This window comes from Chiloscyllium plagiosum, unplaced genomic scaffold, assembly GCF_037043375.1.
Source record: "Chiloscyllium plagiosum isolate Xiang-an unplaced genomic scaffold, Cpla_swu_hap1 HiC_scaffold_18, whole genome shotgun sequence".
NCBI classification, from domain to species: Eukaryota; Metazoa; Chordata; class Chondrichthyes; order Orectolobiformes; family Hemiscylliidae; genus Chiloscyllium; species Chiloscyllium plagiosum.
The window spans coordinates 47,039,803-47,058,931 of NW_028270156.1; the positions used below are offsets into that span (position 1 = coordinate 47,039,803).

At 40.3% G+C, this 19,129-nt stretch overlaps 2 protein-coding genes across 2 annotated transcripts in view; both read left to right on the forward strand.

Moving 5' to 3' along the window:
* LOC122557836 (serine/threonine-protein kinase BRSK2-like) overlaps window positions 1-19,129 on the forward strand; it is a 966,919-nt gene that overhangs the window by 377,038 nt on the left and 570,752 nt on the right.
* On the forward strand, window positions 13,102-15,719 carry LOC148146972 (uncharacterized). Its single transcript, XM_087996861.1, has 2 exons — window positions 13,102-14,482; window positions 15,538-15,719. The coding sequence occupies exons 1-2, from the start codon at window positions 13,156-13,158 to the stop codon at window positions 15,717-15,719; spliced, it is 1,509 nt and encodes a 502-aa protein (XP_087852987.1). The 5' UTR covers window positions 13,102-13,155.

A 19,129-nucleotide genomic window follows, 5' to 3' on the forward strand; every position in this document is an offset into this window, starting at 1 on the left:
CAGGCTCAAAGATATGAAACAGTGAATGGAAACAAAATCAATCCTATCAAATATGTTTCTTCAGTTTTTATGTTCTTGGCAATTTACTTGACCTCAACATTAAAGCATGAGCATTTTATTCTTGCATATAAGTACAACAAAGATAACAGTTGGTAAGGTATTCAAAGACTTTTTGGAAGCAAGTTAATTAGCTTTCCTTTGGCACCTTACTGTGGACAGTTATCAATAACTGCCATTTTTTTGACTGGATAATTTATTTCATTTGTCTGGTTGTCTTCATAGTTTTTTTTAGATTAGATTCCCCTTCGGCCCAACCAGTCCACACTGACCCTCCGAAGAGTAACCCACCCAGAACCATTTCCCCTCTGACTAATGCATCTAACACTATGGACAATGAAGCATGGACAATTCACCTGACCTGCACATCTTTGGACTGTGGGAGGAAACCGGAGCATCCGGAGGAAACCCACGCAGACACGGGGAGAATGTGCAAACTCCACACAGACAGTCATCTGAGGTGGAATTGAACCTGGGACCCTGGTGCTATGAGGCAGCAGTGCTAACCACTGAACCACTGTCTTAAGATTGATTTTCCCAGGACACATACATTCATGCATATGAGTTTGTATGTTTATGCTTGTTACATGTTAGTAGTTTGTCAACATATATAAATCAAACGCATGGGAATTCCACTTGAGCAGGAAGGTTTTATATTAAATGTTCGCTTTTCCATTTTCCTTCAATCCACTCTCCCTGCAACCACCAAACAGCTCTTCATTCCTGCAAAGATCAAAGTTAAATGGAGGAACTTTCACAAGAGAAGGTCACAGCTCAGTGGCTGATTAGTAATAGTGTTGTCAGAAATCCCCAAGGCCCTTGTACCTGCTGATTTTAAAGCCATTGTGCCCATTGCAGCAAATTCTGTAATGTGCATACAATATTCATTGCAGCATAATGTTGATCTGTAGCTTTTTATAGTGACTGCAGAAGGGTATTGGAGGAACTTGTTAGTCTGAATATCTTACATTCTAATTTCACGTCAGTTTTGAGGCCTGAAGCACAACTGCAATATCAAGAAAAGGTAGGAGAAATGGGATAAAAGCCAATCATTTGCGCAATGGTGACTCTTGCAGGAGCAGATATCACATTTGGATTCTGAAGATAATTATTATAAAACATAATTTAAAATATTTTTTGAATTCAATAAAACATAAATGATAAAAATTCTGTGCTGCTATAGATCTAATGCCACTTTCCACCTCTTTCACAATTCATTTCTGAGCTCTTTTTAATGAGCTACTTGTTTTTTCTTGCCTTTTATGAAAACTTTGGTTTAACACAATATCACACATATTTCATGATATCAACAAATTTGACTTTTTTTATTCATAGGTCCTTTTATATATATATATATATATATATCATAAATAACTGTTATCCAAGGTCTGATTCTTGCAGCACTCCACTAATTGCTGAATGCCACTCAGAAAAATACCCTTTATTCCCACTGCTTCTTGCCTGTCAACCAGTTCTCAATCCAGATCAATATATCAACCCTTATCCCATGTGCTTTGAACTGAAAACAAAAAATGCTGGAGATCACAGCGAGTCAGTTCAGATTAAGTGACTGGAATGTGAGAATGAACAATTAACATCTTTTCTCCCCCAGCACTCCAACATCCCTTTCCACTATTGCATAAATGCTGCCCTCTCCACACTTCAGCTCTGATGAAGTGTCATCTAGATTTGAAACGTTAGCTTGCTTTTTCTCCATGAATGCTGTGATATCCAGCATTTTTCTGTTTTCAATTCAGATTCCAGCATCTGTAATAATTTGCTCCTTCTATGTGCTTTAATTTTTGCCCACTAACTTATGAGGGACTGTATCAAAAACCTTTTGAAAATTCAAATATATCACATCCAGTGGTTCTCCCTTAATGAGTTATATCCTCAAAACTTCCAGTATATTTGTTAAGCATAATTTGCTTTTCATAAACCTATGCTTACTTTGTCCAATCCTATTCATGTTTCCCAAATGTTTTGTCATCACTTCTTTTATCATAAACTCTTGCACTTTTCCCACAACTGATGTTAGGTTAACTGATCTGTAATTCTATACTTTTTCATTTCTTTTTCTTAAAATATTAGGGTTAACTTTGCAACCATCCAGTCCGTAGGAAACACTCCAAAGTCTGTAGAATTCTGGGAGATTACCACCAATACATCCACTATTTGCAGAGCCACTTGCTTTAATACTCTGGAATATAGGTTATCAGCATTATGTTCTTACTTGTCTGCCTTAAATTCTGTCCTCTCCCTTGACCCATGATTCCCTACCATTTCTGGGTGTTTATTTATGGTCTTTTTTGTGAAGGCAACCACAACAGGTTCAATTCTTCTGCCATTTCTTTGTTCCCTACCACAATTTCCTAAGCTTCTCACTGTAAGATACCTACATTTGTGTTTGCAAATCTTTTTCTTTTCACAGAAGTTTCTAAAAAAAAAACCTGCAAATTTCATACACTCATTCATTATTTCTACATCTTGATCAATATTTTATCTCTTTTTGTTCCTGAATTCTAAAATGGTCCTATCCTCAGGCTTGCTGGTATTTCTGGCAATTTTATTCTCCTCTTTGGGTCCAATAGTACACCTAATCTCCTTTGTAGGCCTTGGTTGAGGATTGGCTTACAAGATTGCTGAGACACAAGAGCAGCTCACCACATGTGAGTGTGACATTGTGCCAACAGGGTCCTGGTTCAAAATTATGGCAGGAATAGGTCCTGAATATTCATGAATCCAGTGTGTTCAGCAAATGAGGATGGAAGAAAATGGGGTTGCAGTATCAATTAAGGACAATACTTGAATACTGAAGGGAAGATATTCTGTAAAGTCCGAGAGCAGAGTCTATTTGCTTAGAATTGAAAAGCAATAAAGAGATATTAGATATATTCTGTAAAGCACAGCTTTTGGGAAAGATAGTGAAACAAATTTGCAGGTAAATTACTGAGTCACGAAAATTAGAAAGTAGCTATTGTTGCAAAGTTTAATGATCCCAGTATAAATTGGGGCAGTCATACTGTTAAAAGGAGAAAGGGGTAAGGGTTTTTCACCTATTTGGAAGAATTTCCTATTTTCATGTGTTTCTGATCTGGTGAGGACAGCAGAATAATCAGGTCTGGTTCTGGCGATTTAAGGTGGGTCAAGTTAGTCAAGTGTAAACGAGGAACATTTTTCAAATAGTGATCACATTTTGGATACATGTTGGTATCATAGCATGGGAAAATACACATGTTACACCTTTGTTCAAAAAGTAAGTAAGGATAAATCCAGTGTTGATAGCAATTAAAAACTAGTCATTTCCCCGCCAAAGTGAGAAAGCTTTTAGAAGCACTAATCTGAGACAAAATTAACAGTCACCTCCCAGAAGGAATGCCAGTAAAACTTACGAAAGCCCATACTGTTTCAACTCTTCTGGTATATCTCAAAATCGAGCTGCAGTGTTGCCAGTATGTTCATTTCCAAGTATTACTGGTTTCCTAATGATTTGTTTCTTCCACATTGAAGAGATGTGGATTAATTAAGAAAAACCAGCATAGATAGGTTAAAGGCAAATCGTGTTTCAATGAATCAATTGCATTTTCAAGCTATCAGGAAGAGTTGATGTTGTGAACATGGAATTCTAAAAGGGGTTTGAAAAGGGTTCATGAAAATTACCTACCAGCAATACTTGAGGAATAAATGGAAAAAAGCAGCATAGTGTTAAATTGGCTGAGTGACAGGAAAAGTTTACTGATAAGTGGTGGTTGTTTGGAGGTGCAGTTCCCCACCTAAAGGAAAGGAGCACCAGATATATAGAAACTCATGCAAGGGACTCTCCAAGCTACATAACAACCCAGTTTGCAAGTATATCACTGTACCATCCCTCAAAGGGTCATAATCCTTAAAAATGCACTTTGCCAAAAAGTGAGAAAATTCAGCCCATAGCATTAGCTTTGGGTGTTAAGTAGCGATAGCTTCTTGGAAGTTGAGAGAGACAGTTAGACCTAAACCTGAAGGAGCATAGGTCCTAGATAAACTAGCTGTCACTCAGCCTACAATTGACAGCTGCTGTTTGGTAGAAGGTAAAGATGCTACCAGGGGCTACTGGCTGCAAGTTTGCTTTAGCTGGAAGACAAGGGGGAGAAAAGCATGATCTGAGCCTTGGGGCGGCACGGTGGCACAGTTAAGGGCGGCACGGTGGCACAGTGGTTAGCACTGCTGCCTCACAGCGCCTGAGACCCGGGTTCAATTCCCGCCTCAGGCGACTGACTGTGTGGAGTTTGCACGTTCTCCCCGTGTCTGCGTGGGTTTCCTCCGGGTGCTCCGGTTTCCTCCCACTGTCCAAAGGTGTGCAGGTCAGGTGAATTGGCCTTGCTAAATTGCCTGTAGTGTTAGGTAAGGGGTAAATGTAGGGGTATGGGTGGGTTGCGCTTTGGCGGGTCGGTGTGGACTTGTTGGGCCGAAGGGCCTGTTTCCACACTGTAATGTAATCTAATCTAAATCTAATCTAAAGAGCCAAAAACAAACACTCTGTTCATGATGCAATCTGATCAGCAACCTGTCTAGTGAAAAATGGTATACTTTATGCTGAACAGTTCTATCAATACAACCCAATGTCCTCTTAGGTTTAGCTACAATTTCTTTATGTTGATCTTAAATATCTAAAGGTCTGTAAGTAATGACATGTACATCAATTTCCCTCTTGACCTCTCACAACACTGCTTCCAGAAAAATGGTTTTTCAAACTGGCTTGCACTCTTATTTCATAAAGAAATTATTAAGGAAGTCACTAGGCTAACAGATGAGGGAATTGTTATCTCCTAGACTTTGAAAAAACCTTTGTCAAGGTATCTCATGCTAAGTTATTCCACAAGTTAGAACCCTTGTGATATCAGTTGAAATGCAAAACCTGGATTCAGAATGAGTTCCAATCCTGCAGCCAAAATGTTGTAATTAAGAAATATAGTTCAAAAGAAATAAAGTTCATAAATTATCTGCTTCCACATGGATGTCCTACAGTCAACATGCCTAGGCTCATTTCCCTTCATCATCTCTAATAATTCTGGAGAGTGGTATTGGAAGTACGGTCAATCAGTTTGGAGAAGGCACCAGATGCAAGAGTTGATGCATAGAAAATTGCAATCAAGTATAAAAATAATTAGAATATTCCACAGTATGGATAATTGCACTTCATTGAGACAAATATAGAGGCATACATCAGTAGAACTAATACAGAATAATGGGGGGAGAAAATGCAGCTCAGGATCAAGTGGTATACCAAAGTTTTGTATCATCTTGTTCAGCCTCTAACAGTGGCCAGGGAGGGAGAAGGAATTGGTAACAAGGGAACAAAAATGATCGAGTTTGACTTCACTAGTTTTTACATTATTATGAAGTCATCAATGTCAAAAGTCCAATTCAATTAAGCTGCCTGTCCCGTATACATTTTCCTTCAGCAGAAAATGGCAGGAAATCCCCTGGTGCTTATAGTACATCAGCCTCCAGAGAACTGGCTTTGCTGAGTTTCTCCCTCAAGCAAAACTATAGAATATTTCTCTAGCCTTGCATCTTATATCGATGTTGTTGACTGGTTGCTTTCCCAAGTCTAATAATTCAATGGCCCTGCGAGTTAGGAAGTATTATTATTTTTAAATCTGTGCTTCATATTTGTAACTCTTCAATTCCATTAATAAGAAGATATTCATCCAGGCCTTTTTAAATAAATTGGGAACAAATGCTCAGCAATCTTTTTGTTGATACACAGGCACTATTACCACATGATTAAAAGATGTCTCATATATACAGATGCTTGATATCCATGTGCTGCATTTTGTCTTCATTTGAAGGTTAAAATTCATCATCAAAAACAAAGATGAAGACTTAAAATTCAGAACACTATAGCTTTGACTTGTTCCTGCATGTACTAATTTCTCTACCATTTTTAGAGTTGCTTCCACAGAGCAAATATCTCTTGTAACTCGAGTAGACCAACGACATGAATGATATTACTGATTATTACCCTGTATTATTCAGTAGAATGGAAACTGAAATATACAGGAAGGTGTTTGCAGTAGGTTATTACCAGGCATTTCACTTATAATTGGAAATGGAGATATGCTTAAGTATTAACTGAATCCTGGGTCCTTTGGATCTGGAGAGAAGTTGGTTAATTAATCAATATCTTGGCTCTAACCATGCACTTCACACCTGTACAACAAAGAGCAGTGTGTATACCTTTTCACTTCTATTTGTATTAAATATAGATAAGGTTATTTAATGAAGTAACCTTTGTCAAGATGTCTCATGCTAAGTTAAGTATGTAGGTAGCTTCTGTTCCTGTGCTGTAAACTTAAAGCCGTAAATTGTTCTAAGTTGTGTAACGGTGTGGCTTTAAACCAGGTTTGATTCTGTGATTAAGAAATTTGTCAGAAACACAGTTTGTGTGATTTGTAATGAAAAATTATTATAAAATGTACAGAGGTGATAACAGATATGTTGGCTATTATGTTGTGCACTTCATGCCACAGTTCTGAGTATAATTTGCACCTTTAGTGAATGCTGCCAACTCAGTTAAAGTGTATGAGGCTATTCATTTGTATTATGCTTTTGAATAAATGCAGAAAGCCTTACAAGGTTAACATGGCAGACAGGATTGCAAAAGCTAAAGTTTATGTCTTAATATTTCATGAACTTTATAATTTTTTTTAAATAGTGACTTCATAACAGAATTTTGATTAAGACAGTTCTGTGACCTTAAAAAGAATTATATGCTGTATTTTTCAAGCTATTAGGGTCAGTTATTCACAAAAGCTCTCAGCATTTTCCATGCAAATTCTGCCTTAATATATTCTAGGATGATTTTAAATGTTCCAAATTCCCAAGGTGTGATTTGTGACCTTGATCTTGGGAATTGGTCTTAATGCTACTATCTTGCACATATCATTAGCATATATTCAGTGCTTTTACACTGAGTAATTAAAACTAATTACTCTAGATATAGCTTAACTGCAATCCCTTTTTAAAAAACAGATCGTGCAGTAAAAATATATGCACCGCATATTTTCTGTGTTCCTAAAGTCAAATCTTTGGTTGAAGTTATTCAATTATGTTGGAATCCATTTGCAATTGCATGTAAATGTTCATATTCACTGATGCTATACTACTCAATTCTTTTCATATGCAAAACTGCAAATATACTGGTTAATGACCTGGATTAACATTTTTGGGAAATTATTTGCAGCAAATTGTTATAAAGGCTCGAAATAATGTTTAATGCTGCACTAGCACTTCTGCTGTAGATAACTCTGCAATGTTAATGAGAGCTGAATGCTACTTGGGAAATCAGGAGGACCTTTTTGAGGGGGTGAATTTGTGGAATTCTTTACCACCGTAGACGATCAAGACTGGGTCATTAAGTATATTCAAGGCTAAGATAGACAGATTTTAATCCATAAGGGAATCAAGGGTTATGGGGAAAGACAAGAGAGTGGAATTCAGGATTATCAGATCAACCATGATCTCATCAAATGATGGAATAGATTCAGTGGGCTGAATGACCTACTTCAGTCCCTATGTTTTATAGTCTTGTAGAGTTTCAGTTTGAAGGGCATTTTGTCTCTGCCTCATGTACAGAGAAAAGTTGACAACAGCTTGTACAACAGCTGAAAATTGAGCCAATTTTACAGTTACTAACTTTGTTGAACTTCCTGGACTTTTCTCCTGACTTTGATAAAGTTTCACAAACAGAAACTTAGAGGAGGTAACGTACGCTGGAATAATTGCCTTTTCTCCTTGGTAGCACTGATACCTCTGAGTTACCAATCCTATTCGGGGATTTCAACACAAATTCTAATCTGGCACTTTCATGCAGCACTGAGTAGATGCTGAAGTGTTGCAGATGCAGTTTATGAGTGAGATGTTAAATCTTGCGTAGATATCAAATGTCCCTAAGTGCTACTCAGCGAAGAGTAGGAAATTTTCTGTGCCAATATTTAACCCTCAACTGACCTCATTAATACAAATTGTCAGTTATTTATCTCATTGCTGGGGAAATTGGGATCAAATCTCCATAGGTTCAGCATGTATCTGTTGTAATGGTAGGTGGTGAATTAAATGTCCATTGGTCTCTTTTTAGCCAATGCTCATGTGTTCCTGTGTACATTGCAGCCATAAAATATTAAACTGGCTCTGAGAGCATGGAAGTATATAAACGTAAGCTCTTTTTCTTTAATCAAACAGCAGAATATAAACCAAAGGAGTCAATGGGTAAACTGAGATGTTCCACTCGGACCACACCTTAAATATCATGCATATCTGTGTGTAGGTCGAATTTTGAAGACCAGTTTTAAGCTGAAATTAGGAGGGGTTGACTAATACATGAGATATTGTTTTCGAGGGGATGAAATTCATGCCTGGTATGAGTCAAAAAATGGACAAACAAGAGCCTGATCTCTCTATAAAATAACAAACAACGAAAGGAAAAAGAATTATGGCCATTACTGAATATTTATCTACAAAATAACAGTCTCCATTCTGCCATACTGCATTCCAGTTATCAGGACCGTAAAGCGCATGTAAGTGTACACATATGTTCAAAAGTTAAGAAGTGTACCAGCAGGTGGTCAGGCCATCTACCAAGGGTATTTGTACAACACACAATTCATGAAATGAAAACAGAACAACAAAAAAAAAGACTGATAGTAAAAACAAAATAAAAGACTGATAGTATTTCATTAAGGAAAGGCTGCATGAAACTGTTAATAATGTGATAAATACTTTACATCAAAAAACTGATAGTCACAGCAAAAACGCTCTCCTCACTTTGTCTCAAATATTATGAGATAGATGCTTGAAACAAAAGTTACATGCAAAGGCCCATTACAATCCTTCCAATTCACTGTCCTCATCACTTGCACCACTGAATAATTCATTCCTGTCGTCTGGGTCAAGCATATCGTCGTATGGATCATCTTCTTCTGCACTGTCAAGGAGATCATCATTTGATTCCATCACTTCCATCTGACCATAAATAGTCATCCTCCATACTATCCAAGGCATTAGAAATTCCACATTGTTTGAAGGCTTTCACAATTTCAGTTTTCATTTCCTTCCAGGACTCAACAATCCACTCACATACAGGTGCAAGTAACAGAGCGTGCATGTTGCCACCCTTTATGAAGCTTTTTTCCCCTTCTTGCATCCAAGTCCTTAAAAGGTTTATTGGTGCTAACATCCAGTGGCTGCACCATGCTTGTAAGGCCTCCAGGAATTGCAATGTCAGTATTGTTAGCTCAAAGTTCACTGAAAACACTTGTCACTCTGTGTGACCTGAACATATTGAGGAAGTGGTGGAGGCTGGTACAATTGCAACATTTAAAAGGCATCTGGATGGGTATATGAATAGGAAGGGTTTAGAGGGATATGGGTCAGGTGCTGGCAGGTGGGACTAGATTGGGTTGGGACATCTGGCCGGCATGGATGGGTTGGACCGAAGGGTATGTTTCCGTGCTGTACATCTCTATGACTCTATAAGCCATTAAGCTTTTTTCCTTTCTAAGTCCACCTGGTCACATATTCCAAACCTCCCTAATCCAAGTTTTGCAGCCACTTTCAGTTGTCTATCCATTTTCATGGATGAGGACAACAATACCTTTCAGAAATTTCTGTTTGGCCAGAGTTTACTGCTTAAGAATCACCGTAGGCTTTAACTTTGTTCCATCTGCCATGCAGCCAAGTACCACAATGAATCGACTCCTTTCATGGCCAGTAGTCTTAACCAAAACTGTTTTTGCTCCAATCATGTCCACAGTTCTGTTTCCTGGCATACCAAAGTTCATTGGGATTTTGTCCATATTGCTGATGCATGAAAGCATGTACCTGTTTTTCCTCCAACTTCTGATTACAAAGCAATGGGACTCAATTCACTTGTCATTAAGTTCTGCAAGTAGTTGTTGGACAATTTTGGTTTTTGTGTCTAAGCACTAAATCATACATTTTCATAAACCTACTGCACCATCTAGCAGTGGCTTTGAAATCACTGAATCCCTCTTTTTTTTGCTTCGTTTTTGGTGAGTATTTTTATACATTGTCGAATCAGTTATGCTTCCAATCTGACGATACTGAATTACCCAGTCAGCAATCCTTTCTTCTAACTGTGGCCACTTGTTCAGCTCTCCACGGTTGTCATATTTCTGTTTTGGCATCGCCTTTAACTGTGTGGCTTTTCTCCACCAATCTCCAGCAGGTTTTTTTAGAAATACAGACCTCCCTTGCGGCTACGCTATTGTTGTTCTTCTCTGCAATTTCAATAACTTTTAGTTTAAACTGTGCTGAATACTTGTTTCTTTGTGATGCCATTTTGTCAAATAAATGTGGGGGAGTTTTACAACTGTAAAAGAGTACAACTGTACGCAACACCTACTTCTAAGAAACTGAGGCAACAGCGGGAAGACAAGGTCAAGGGCTGCCATAAGGTAGATACTTGCATGCACAGGTCAAATGTATGTAGGGAAATATTACAAAAATGAGTATATATATGTTTACAGTATATACTGGTATGTAGTTATCAGCATTCAATTTAACGATTTGAAAATCACAGTGTGCAAATATATACTGGTGCACGTAACATGTGATGATGCAGGTATTGCATTTGAATCAAAAATATGCAAATCATACCCTTTAAGGCTGCACATATGGTCAGGAAGAGAGCCCTAAAAAATTAGAGTTGTCTTATACGTGAGATTTATGAAAAATACAAGATGTTTTAGCCAAAAGTAGGGGGCCTACTTATATATGAGATCAATCTATACATGGGTATATATGGTACATTTCTCAGTCCTAATCCAGCACTGTTATCTCATTAATCTCATTGCTATCCCCTGATGCACAAGCCTATGAAAATTTGGCTGTAGTGTCTGCTGATGGAATAAATTTGGCTAAACTTCAATCGTAATCTGTTGACAGTGTATTTGATAAATTGGGCAAACTGTGAAAGATGTTGAATGCGTGCCTCACAATTGTTTGTTGGTGCCTCAGGAGTTCTTTATATTCAATCCAAACTAAACACACATTCAATTCAAAGCAAGTGCACAACTACCACCTTGCCAAACTGGTGTTAACAATTCCACAATGTATAACTATACTGTCATCTCGTTATAGTTCTGAAAGTGGTGAATCCTCCCTTTGAGAGACAACTCATTGAAAGATAGAAAAGAGTGTGAGTGTAAAGGGGTATAAGTCTGTGAGTGGGTGCGTGTGAGAGTACGGGAGTGTATGTGTGAGTGCATGAGAGAGAGTCAGTGTGAGTCTATGGGTCTGTAGGAGTCAGATTTATACCCCTTTACACTCTCACTCTCACATATAGATATACACACACTCTCACAGACACTCATAATCCCCTGCGCGTGCCCCCCCCCCCCCCCCCCCCCCCCCCCCCACACACACACACACACACACAAGTTTATGGGGTGAATTTGTGCTTGCAGGATTACATTTTATTTTGCTCAAAAACTGCATGAATCCATGTAAGGTTCTGTAAATCCCTTTTATAGATGAGTATCAGTCTGAACATTGGGACACAGACAGTCTCACACCTTCAGTGCATGATCTGAGCCAACATGACACCTCTTGTTAAAGTTCACTTGAGAATGTAACTTTAGGAATGTTCTGGAATTTACATATGAAAGAACTGAAACCATACCCCACAACCAGCAGATAAAGGAGCAATGTCTAAAGCTGGTGCTTCCAATTAAACCTGTTGGACTATAACCTGTTGGACTATAACTATAATGTTGTACACCCCAGTCCAACACCGGCATCTCCAAATCATGACTAATATCGACACCACTGACCACCGGCTTAAAGTGGAGAGGATCTCCAAGAAGATCGCACATATCAACACAGACATCAAGTCCCTACGGAATGCAGGCAAGCAGGAAAGATCCCAAAAGGATTACGGATCACGAACCCACTTAGGTCGACCTATAACACAGACTGTGCAGAGAGACTTTGTCACCACACCTCTCGTAAACTTCTCAATCATCTCTTGCATCAACTCTACAGCAGGCGCCACAACCTTGAAATTCAGATGGAGTCCACACTCTCAGCCTGTACTCAGGATACAGCAGTACAATTACACGACATTGCCAAACAGACAAGGCGACAAGACTACACCATGTACATGCACGCCAAGAACAAAAAACTGGAGAAACTTGGCATTCTTACCAGTAATAGCAAAGCCCGCCCTGGAACCACAGTAGACAACATTATCTCTGCAGGGAGGTCTATTATCAACTTATCGGATCACACCCTTCGACCGGAAGAGACTGAAGTCCTGAGTAGGGGTCTCAACTTCTGCCCCACCACCAAAATAGACCCGTTGGTTCTGGCAGCAGACACGGACGAGTTCATCAGACGAATGAGACTCCGGGAATTTTTTGAAGGTGCCAGCAGTGATCCCAATGAGCCCACTGACGAACTGGAACAGTCATCACAGAGATCTGTAGAGGAGTGACCAAAGAAGGTGTCAACATGGACCCCACCGGAGGGCCGCTGCCCTCGGCTTGACATGTACGCTCAGGAAATGTATCAATATCAGCTGTACCCACAAGGTATAGCAAAACATCACCCGTTCACAGCGCAATGTCATCCAGGCTCTCAAAACCAACCACAACGTTGTCATTAAACCAGCAGATAAAGGAGGAGCCATTGTCATTCAGAATAGAACAGATTACTGCAAGGAAGTGTACTGACAACTGAACAACCAGGAACACTGCAGGCAACTACCAGCTGATCCAACCAAAGAACACACCCGTGAATTAAACACACTGATCAGAACTTTGGATCCAGTCCTTCAGAGATCCCTATGCGCCCTCATCCCACGTACTTCTCGTGTAGGTGACTTCTACTGCCTTCCAAAGGTACACAAAGCCAATACATCGGGACGTCCCATCGTGTTGGGCAATGGGACCCTATGTGAGAATCTCTCCGGCTATGTGGAACGCATCTTGAAATCTTATTGTACAGGGGATTTCCAGCTTCTGTTGTGACACAACGGATTTCTTACAGAAACTCAGCACCCACGGGCCAGTCGAACCGGGAACATTTCACGTCACAATGGACGTTTCCGCACTCTACACCAGCATCCCCCACAATGATGGCATCACGGCAACAGGCTCAGTACTCAACACCAACAACTGCCAATCTCCAAACACCATCCTACAACTCATCCGCTTTATCCTTGATCACAATGTCTTCACCTTTGACAAACAGTTCTTCATCCAGACACATGGAACAGCCATGGGGACCAAATTCGCACCCCAATATGCCAACATTTTTATGCACAGGTTTGAACAAGACTTCTTCTCTACGCAGGATCTCCAACCAACATTGTACACCAGGTATATTGACGACATTTTCTTCCTCTGGACGCATGGCGAGGAGTCATTGATTAAACTACACAGTGACATCAATAAGTTTCATCCCATCATCAAACTCACCATGGACTACTCTCGACTATCTGTCTCATTCTTGGACACATGCGTCTCCATCAAGGATGGACACCTCAGCACCACACTCTACCCCAAACCCACAGACAACCTCACAATGCTACACTTCTCCAGCTTCCACCCAAAACATATTAAAACAGCCATCCCCTATGGACAAGCCCTACGCATACACTGGATCTGCTCAGATGCGGAGGAACGTGATGGACATCTGGAAGTACTCAAGAATGCCCTCACAAGAAAGGGGTACGATGTTCAACTCATCGACCGCCAGTTCCGACGTGCCACAGCAAGGAACCGTAATGACCTCCTCAGGAGACAGACACGTGCTGCAACCGACAGGGTACCCTTCGTTGTTCAGTATTTCCCAGGAGCTGAAAATTTACGCCATGTTCTTCATGACCTGCAACACATTATCAATAAGGATGAGCACCTCACCAAGACCTTCCCCACACCTCCACTACTTGCCTTTAAACAACTGCCAAACTTCAAACAGATCGTTGTTCGTAGCAAGCTGCCTGGCTCTCAGGACAACTCCATACAACCCTGTCATGGTAGGCGCTGCAAGACATGTCAGAGTGTGGACATAGATACCACCATTACACGTGGGGACACCTCCCACCTTGTACATGGCAGGTACTCATGTGACTCAGCCAACGTTGTCTATCTTATATGTTGCAGGCAAGGATGCCTGGAGGCATGGTACATTGGGGAAACCAAGCAAAGGCTAAGACAATGGATGAATGGGCTCCGCACAATAATCAACAGAGTGGAGTGTTCCCTCCCAGTTGGGGAACACTTCAGTGGTCCAGGACATTCAGCCTTGGACCTTTGGGTGACCATCTTCCAAGGTGGACTTCAGGACAGGCAGCAGAGAAAAGTGGCCGAGCAGAGGCTGATAGCTAAGTTCAGGACCTTGGGTTCATGTCACACTACAGGTGACCACCATTGCACTATGCGCACACACAGATACTCCTACATACATACACACAGGCACTCCTATACACACGGACACACGTGCACACAGACACCCACACACACACACTCCTTCATAGACATAAGACACTCTGCACTCACTACACACACACACATACACTTTCTCACACTCTCAACCCCTAACCCAGACAGACACATACACAGACAGACAAAGACCCACATGCACACATATATTTTGTGGGGTGAATTTGTACTTGCAGGGTTACATTGTACTTTGCTCAAAAACTGCATGCATTCATGTAGAACTGAGTTCAAAAACTGCATGAATTTATGTAAAACTCTGTTATCTCACTTTTTAGATTAGAATCAATCTAAACATCATGGCATAGACAGAGAACACAGGGGGCCAACACCTTCAACATATTGTCTAGCTATCACCAATGTTAACAGCTAACCCGAGAATGCAACTTTTAAAAAAAAGGCTTTGTGATTTACACATGAAAGAAGTGAAACTATCACTGTATTCTAACAGATGAAAGGCTTAACAGACAATCAATTTTTCAATGTATAATTTCAGTTACATCACACTAAATTTTTGCAATAAATTCTGTGTTAGGATTGAGCCCTCCACTATCACCTGATGAAGGAGCGTCACTCCGAAAGCTAGTGTGCTTCCAATTAAACCTGTTGGACTATAACCTGGTGTTGTGTGATTTTTAACTTTAAGTTTTGAAGGATTATCGAAAAAGGAATTTACTTCTAATTTTCTGGACATAACCTGGACTGGTTTCTTTGAATGATCACTGGACAGGATTTTTTTTCAACAATTCTTCCTTGAAATCTCAACTTGGATGACTGTGTTGTATGCTAGAAACCCTGCTGGGTTGTTTTGATCAGTAGCCAGCTCGGAGAGGTCATTATTTTATTCAATTCATTGAGTTGGAGGGAGGCCTACTAAGAATGAGCTGAGTTAAAGGAAAGCCTTGAAGAACAAGCTGGTTTGAAGTAAAGCTTGCTCAAAACATGCTGCCACCTGATCTCTCCCTTTTCTGTAAAGAAAAGCCTCAAATGTGTGAAAACCTGAGCAACAGGTCAGTAAGTATAGAGATTGGGGAAGAGCTTGAGACTAAAGCAAATACAGCTAAATGGAAGAGCAGTCAGGGAGAGCTTGCTGAGCTCAGCAGAACTGAAGGCTTAGACTGTATTTGCTTCAAAGCAAGAAATATAATAGATGGATGAATTTAGAGCCTGGATTAATGCATGCAATTATCATGTTATTGCTATCACAGAGACGTGGTTGAAAGAGGGACAGGATTGGCAGCTTAACATTCCAGGATATAAATGTTTTAGAGGAGGTGGAAGAAACAAAAAGGTGGTGGAGTGCTATTACTGGCTAGGTAGCATATCACAGCCGTGTTGAGAGAGGACACCCTGGAGGAATCTTGCAGTGAGACATTGTGCATAGGAAAGTGATAATTGCATGCATTAATCCAGGCTCTAAATTCATCCATCTATTATATTGCTGGGATTGTACTACAGACCTCCCAGCTGCCACCAGGAGATACAGAAAGAGATATGGAGTCAGATTCTGGAAAGATGTGAGAATAACAAGGCTGGTGTAGTGGGTGATTTTAACTTCCCTATATTGACTGGCACTTCCTTGGTGCTGGGGGTTTGGATAGGGAGCAATTTGTTAGGTATGTCTAGGAAGGTTTATTTTGGAACAGTTTATGGATAGCCCAAAGTGGAAGGGACCATATTGCACCTGGTATTGAGAAATGAGCCCAGCCATGTGATCAAAGTTTTAGTGGAGGAGCATTTTGGGAATAGTGACCATAACTCTATAAGTTTTCAATTACTTATGGATAAGGACAAGTGTGGACGTTGGATGGAGGTGTTAAATTGGGAACGCTCAACTATAACTGAATTAGGCAAAATTTGGTGAATGTGGATTAGGAGCAGTTGTTTGAGGGTAAATCCATATCTGACATGTGGGAGTCTTTTAAAGACCAGTTAATTAGAGTACAGGACAGGCATGTTCCTGTGAAAGTGAAGGACATGAATGGCAGGATTCAGCAACCGTGGATGATGGGGAAATTATCAGCTTAGTCCAAAAAAAAAGGAAGCATACCCAAGGTCCAGACAACTAAAAGCAGACACAATCCTTGAAGAATATAGAGAAAGTAAGAAGGAGCTCGAACGCATCATTAAATGTCCTTGGCCAGTGGTAGCATTGGAGAGCCCCAAGGCATTTTATACATATATTAGGAGTGAGAAATTAGCAAGAGAAAGAGTAGGCCCACTTAAGTATGCAGGAGCAAGGTTATGTGTGGAGCCAGACGAAATGGGTGAGATCTTTAATGAATTCTTTACATTGGTATTCACCGAAGAGAGGGACGTGAGGTCAATCTAATGAAGGGAGAAATGTTGGGTGTCTTGAAATACATTAAGGTAGACAAGTCCTCAGGGGCAGGATACTGTAGGAGGTAAGGAAGGAAATAGCTGGAGCCCTAGCATATACTTTGCATCCTCTTTGGCCTCAGGTGAGGTTCTAGAGAAATGGAGAATGGCCAATGTTGTTCCTTTGTTTAAAAAGGAAAACAGAGATAATTCAGGTGATTACAGGCAGGTGAGCCTAATGTCACTGGTGGGGAAGCTATTGGAGAAGATACTGGGGGACAGGATTTATTCATATTTGGAAATGAATGGGCTTGTTAGTGACAGTGGGTTTGTTTGGGCAAGGCCATGTCTGACCAACTTGATTGAGTTTTTTTGAGGAGGTGACAAGAATGATTGAGGGAAGAGCAGTGGATGTTGTAAACATGGATTTTAATAAGGCATTTGATAGGCACCTCATGACAGGCTGGTATAAAAGGTAGCATCTCATGCGATCTGGAGTGTATTGGCTAGGTGGATACAGAACTGGCTTGGTCGTGGAAGACAGACGAGCAATGGAAAGATGTCTTTCAGAACGGAGATCGGGATTTAGCAGTGTTTAGCAGGGATCAGTGCTGGGAACTCTAGTATATGTAAATGATCTGGAAGAAAATGTAGGTGGTCTGATTAGTAAGTTTGCAGAAGACAACAAAGTGGGGGAGTTGCAGATAGTGAGGAGGACTGTCAAAGTGGTATATAGATTGCATATTTGATGGGGTTTAATCCAAACAAATGTGAGGCAATGTATTTTGGTAGAATAAATTTAGGTGTGAATTATACAATAAATAGCAGAACCTTTAGGAGCACTGATGTACAGAGGGATCCTGTACACCGAACCCTGAAATTGGAACTCAGGTGGATAGGATGGTCAGAAGGTATATAGCATGTTTGCCTTCATTAGCCGGGGCATCGAATGTAAAAGTTGGCAAGTTGTTATGGCTGTATAAAACTTCAGTTAGGCCACATTTGAAATATTATGTGCAGTTCTGGTCACCACACTACTGGAAGAACGTGGATGCTTTGGACAAGGTGCAGAGAAGGTTTGCCAGAATGTTGCCTGGTCTGGAGGATTTTGGGTATGAGGAGAGGTTGGACAAACTTGGATTATTTTCACCGGGAAGCTGGAGGCGGAGGGGCAATCTGATAGAGGTCTATAAAACTGAGAGACGTGGATAGGCTGGATGATCAGAAGCTTTTTCCCATGGTGGAAGGATCAACTAAAAGAGTGCACAGGTTCAAAGTGAGAGGAGGAAAGTTTAGGGGAGAAGTGCAGGGAAAATTGTTCAGAGAGTGATGGGTGTCTGGAACATGCTGGCAGTAGAGGTGGTGAAAGTAGGCATGTTGGCAATGTTTAAGGTGTATCTTGATAGACATATGAACGGGAGGCGAACAAAGTGATAGAAACCACATATGGACGATAAATAGTGGGTCTAAATAAGGAATTAGGAAACGGTGCAGGTTGGGTGGGCCGAAGGGCCTGTTCCTTTGCTATATCCTTCTGTGTTCTGTACTCTTCAATATGAAATCTATTTGTTCTTTGGAAACAACTGTGATTGAAATAGCATCTCAATTGGGTTTCCTGAGTTGTGTCTTCAAGACTTCAGAACCAACCATGCATGATTCGTAACTTGAACACAAGTGTCAGAACATCAAAGCAACAGACTCCAGAATATTCTGTTACCTTCAAGAATAATTCATTAAACAAAGTTTATGGGGTTTTTTTTATCAGGAATTTAATCTCTGCAAATAAATCAATTTTTCTCCTGTCTTGAAGTGTGTGTTTTGTCTTAATTTTTCAGGGATATTTATAGGGACAAGCATTTATGGGCTGGTAACTAATTATCACATCTTAATTGAATAATTTTTGTACTGATAAACCCATTATTATTGATAAAACAGGACTGATGAAGGGACTTGCTCAAAATGTTGACTCACCTGCTCTTAAAGTCATAGAGATGTACAGCATGGAAACAGACCCTTCGGTTCAACCCATCCATGCCGACCAGATATCCCAACCCAATCTAGTCCCACCTGCCAGCAACCGGCCAATATTCCTCCAAACCCTTCCTATTCATATACCCATCCAAATGCCTCTTAAATGTTGCATTGTACCAGCCTCCACCACTTCCTCTGGCAGCTCATTCCATACACGTACCACTCTCTGTGTGAAAAGGTTGCCCCTTAGGTCTCTTTTATATCTTTCCCCTCTCACC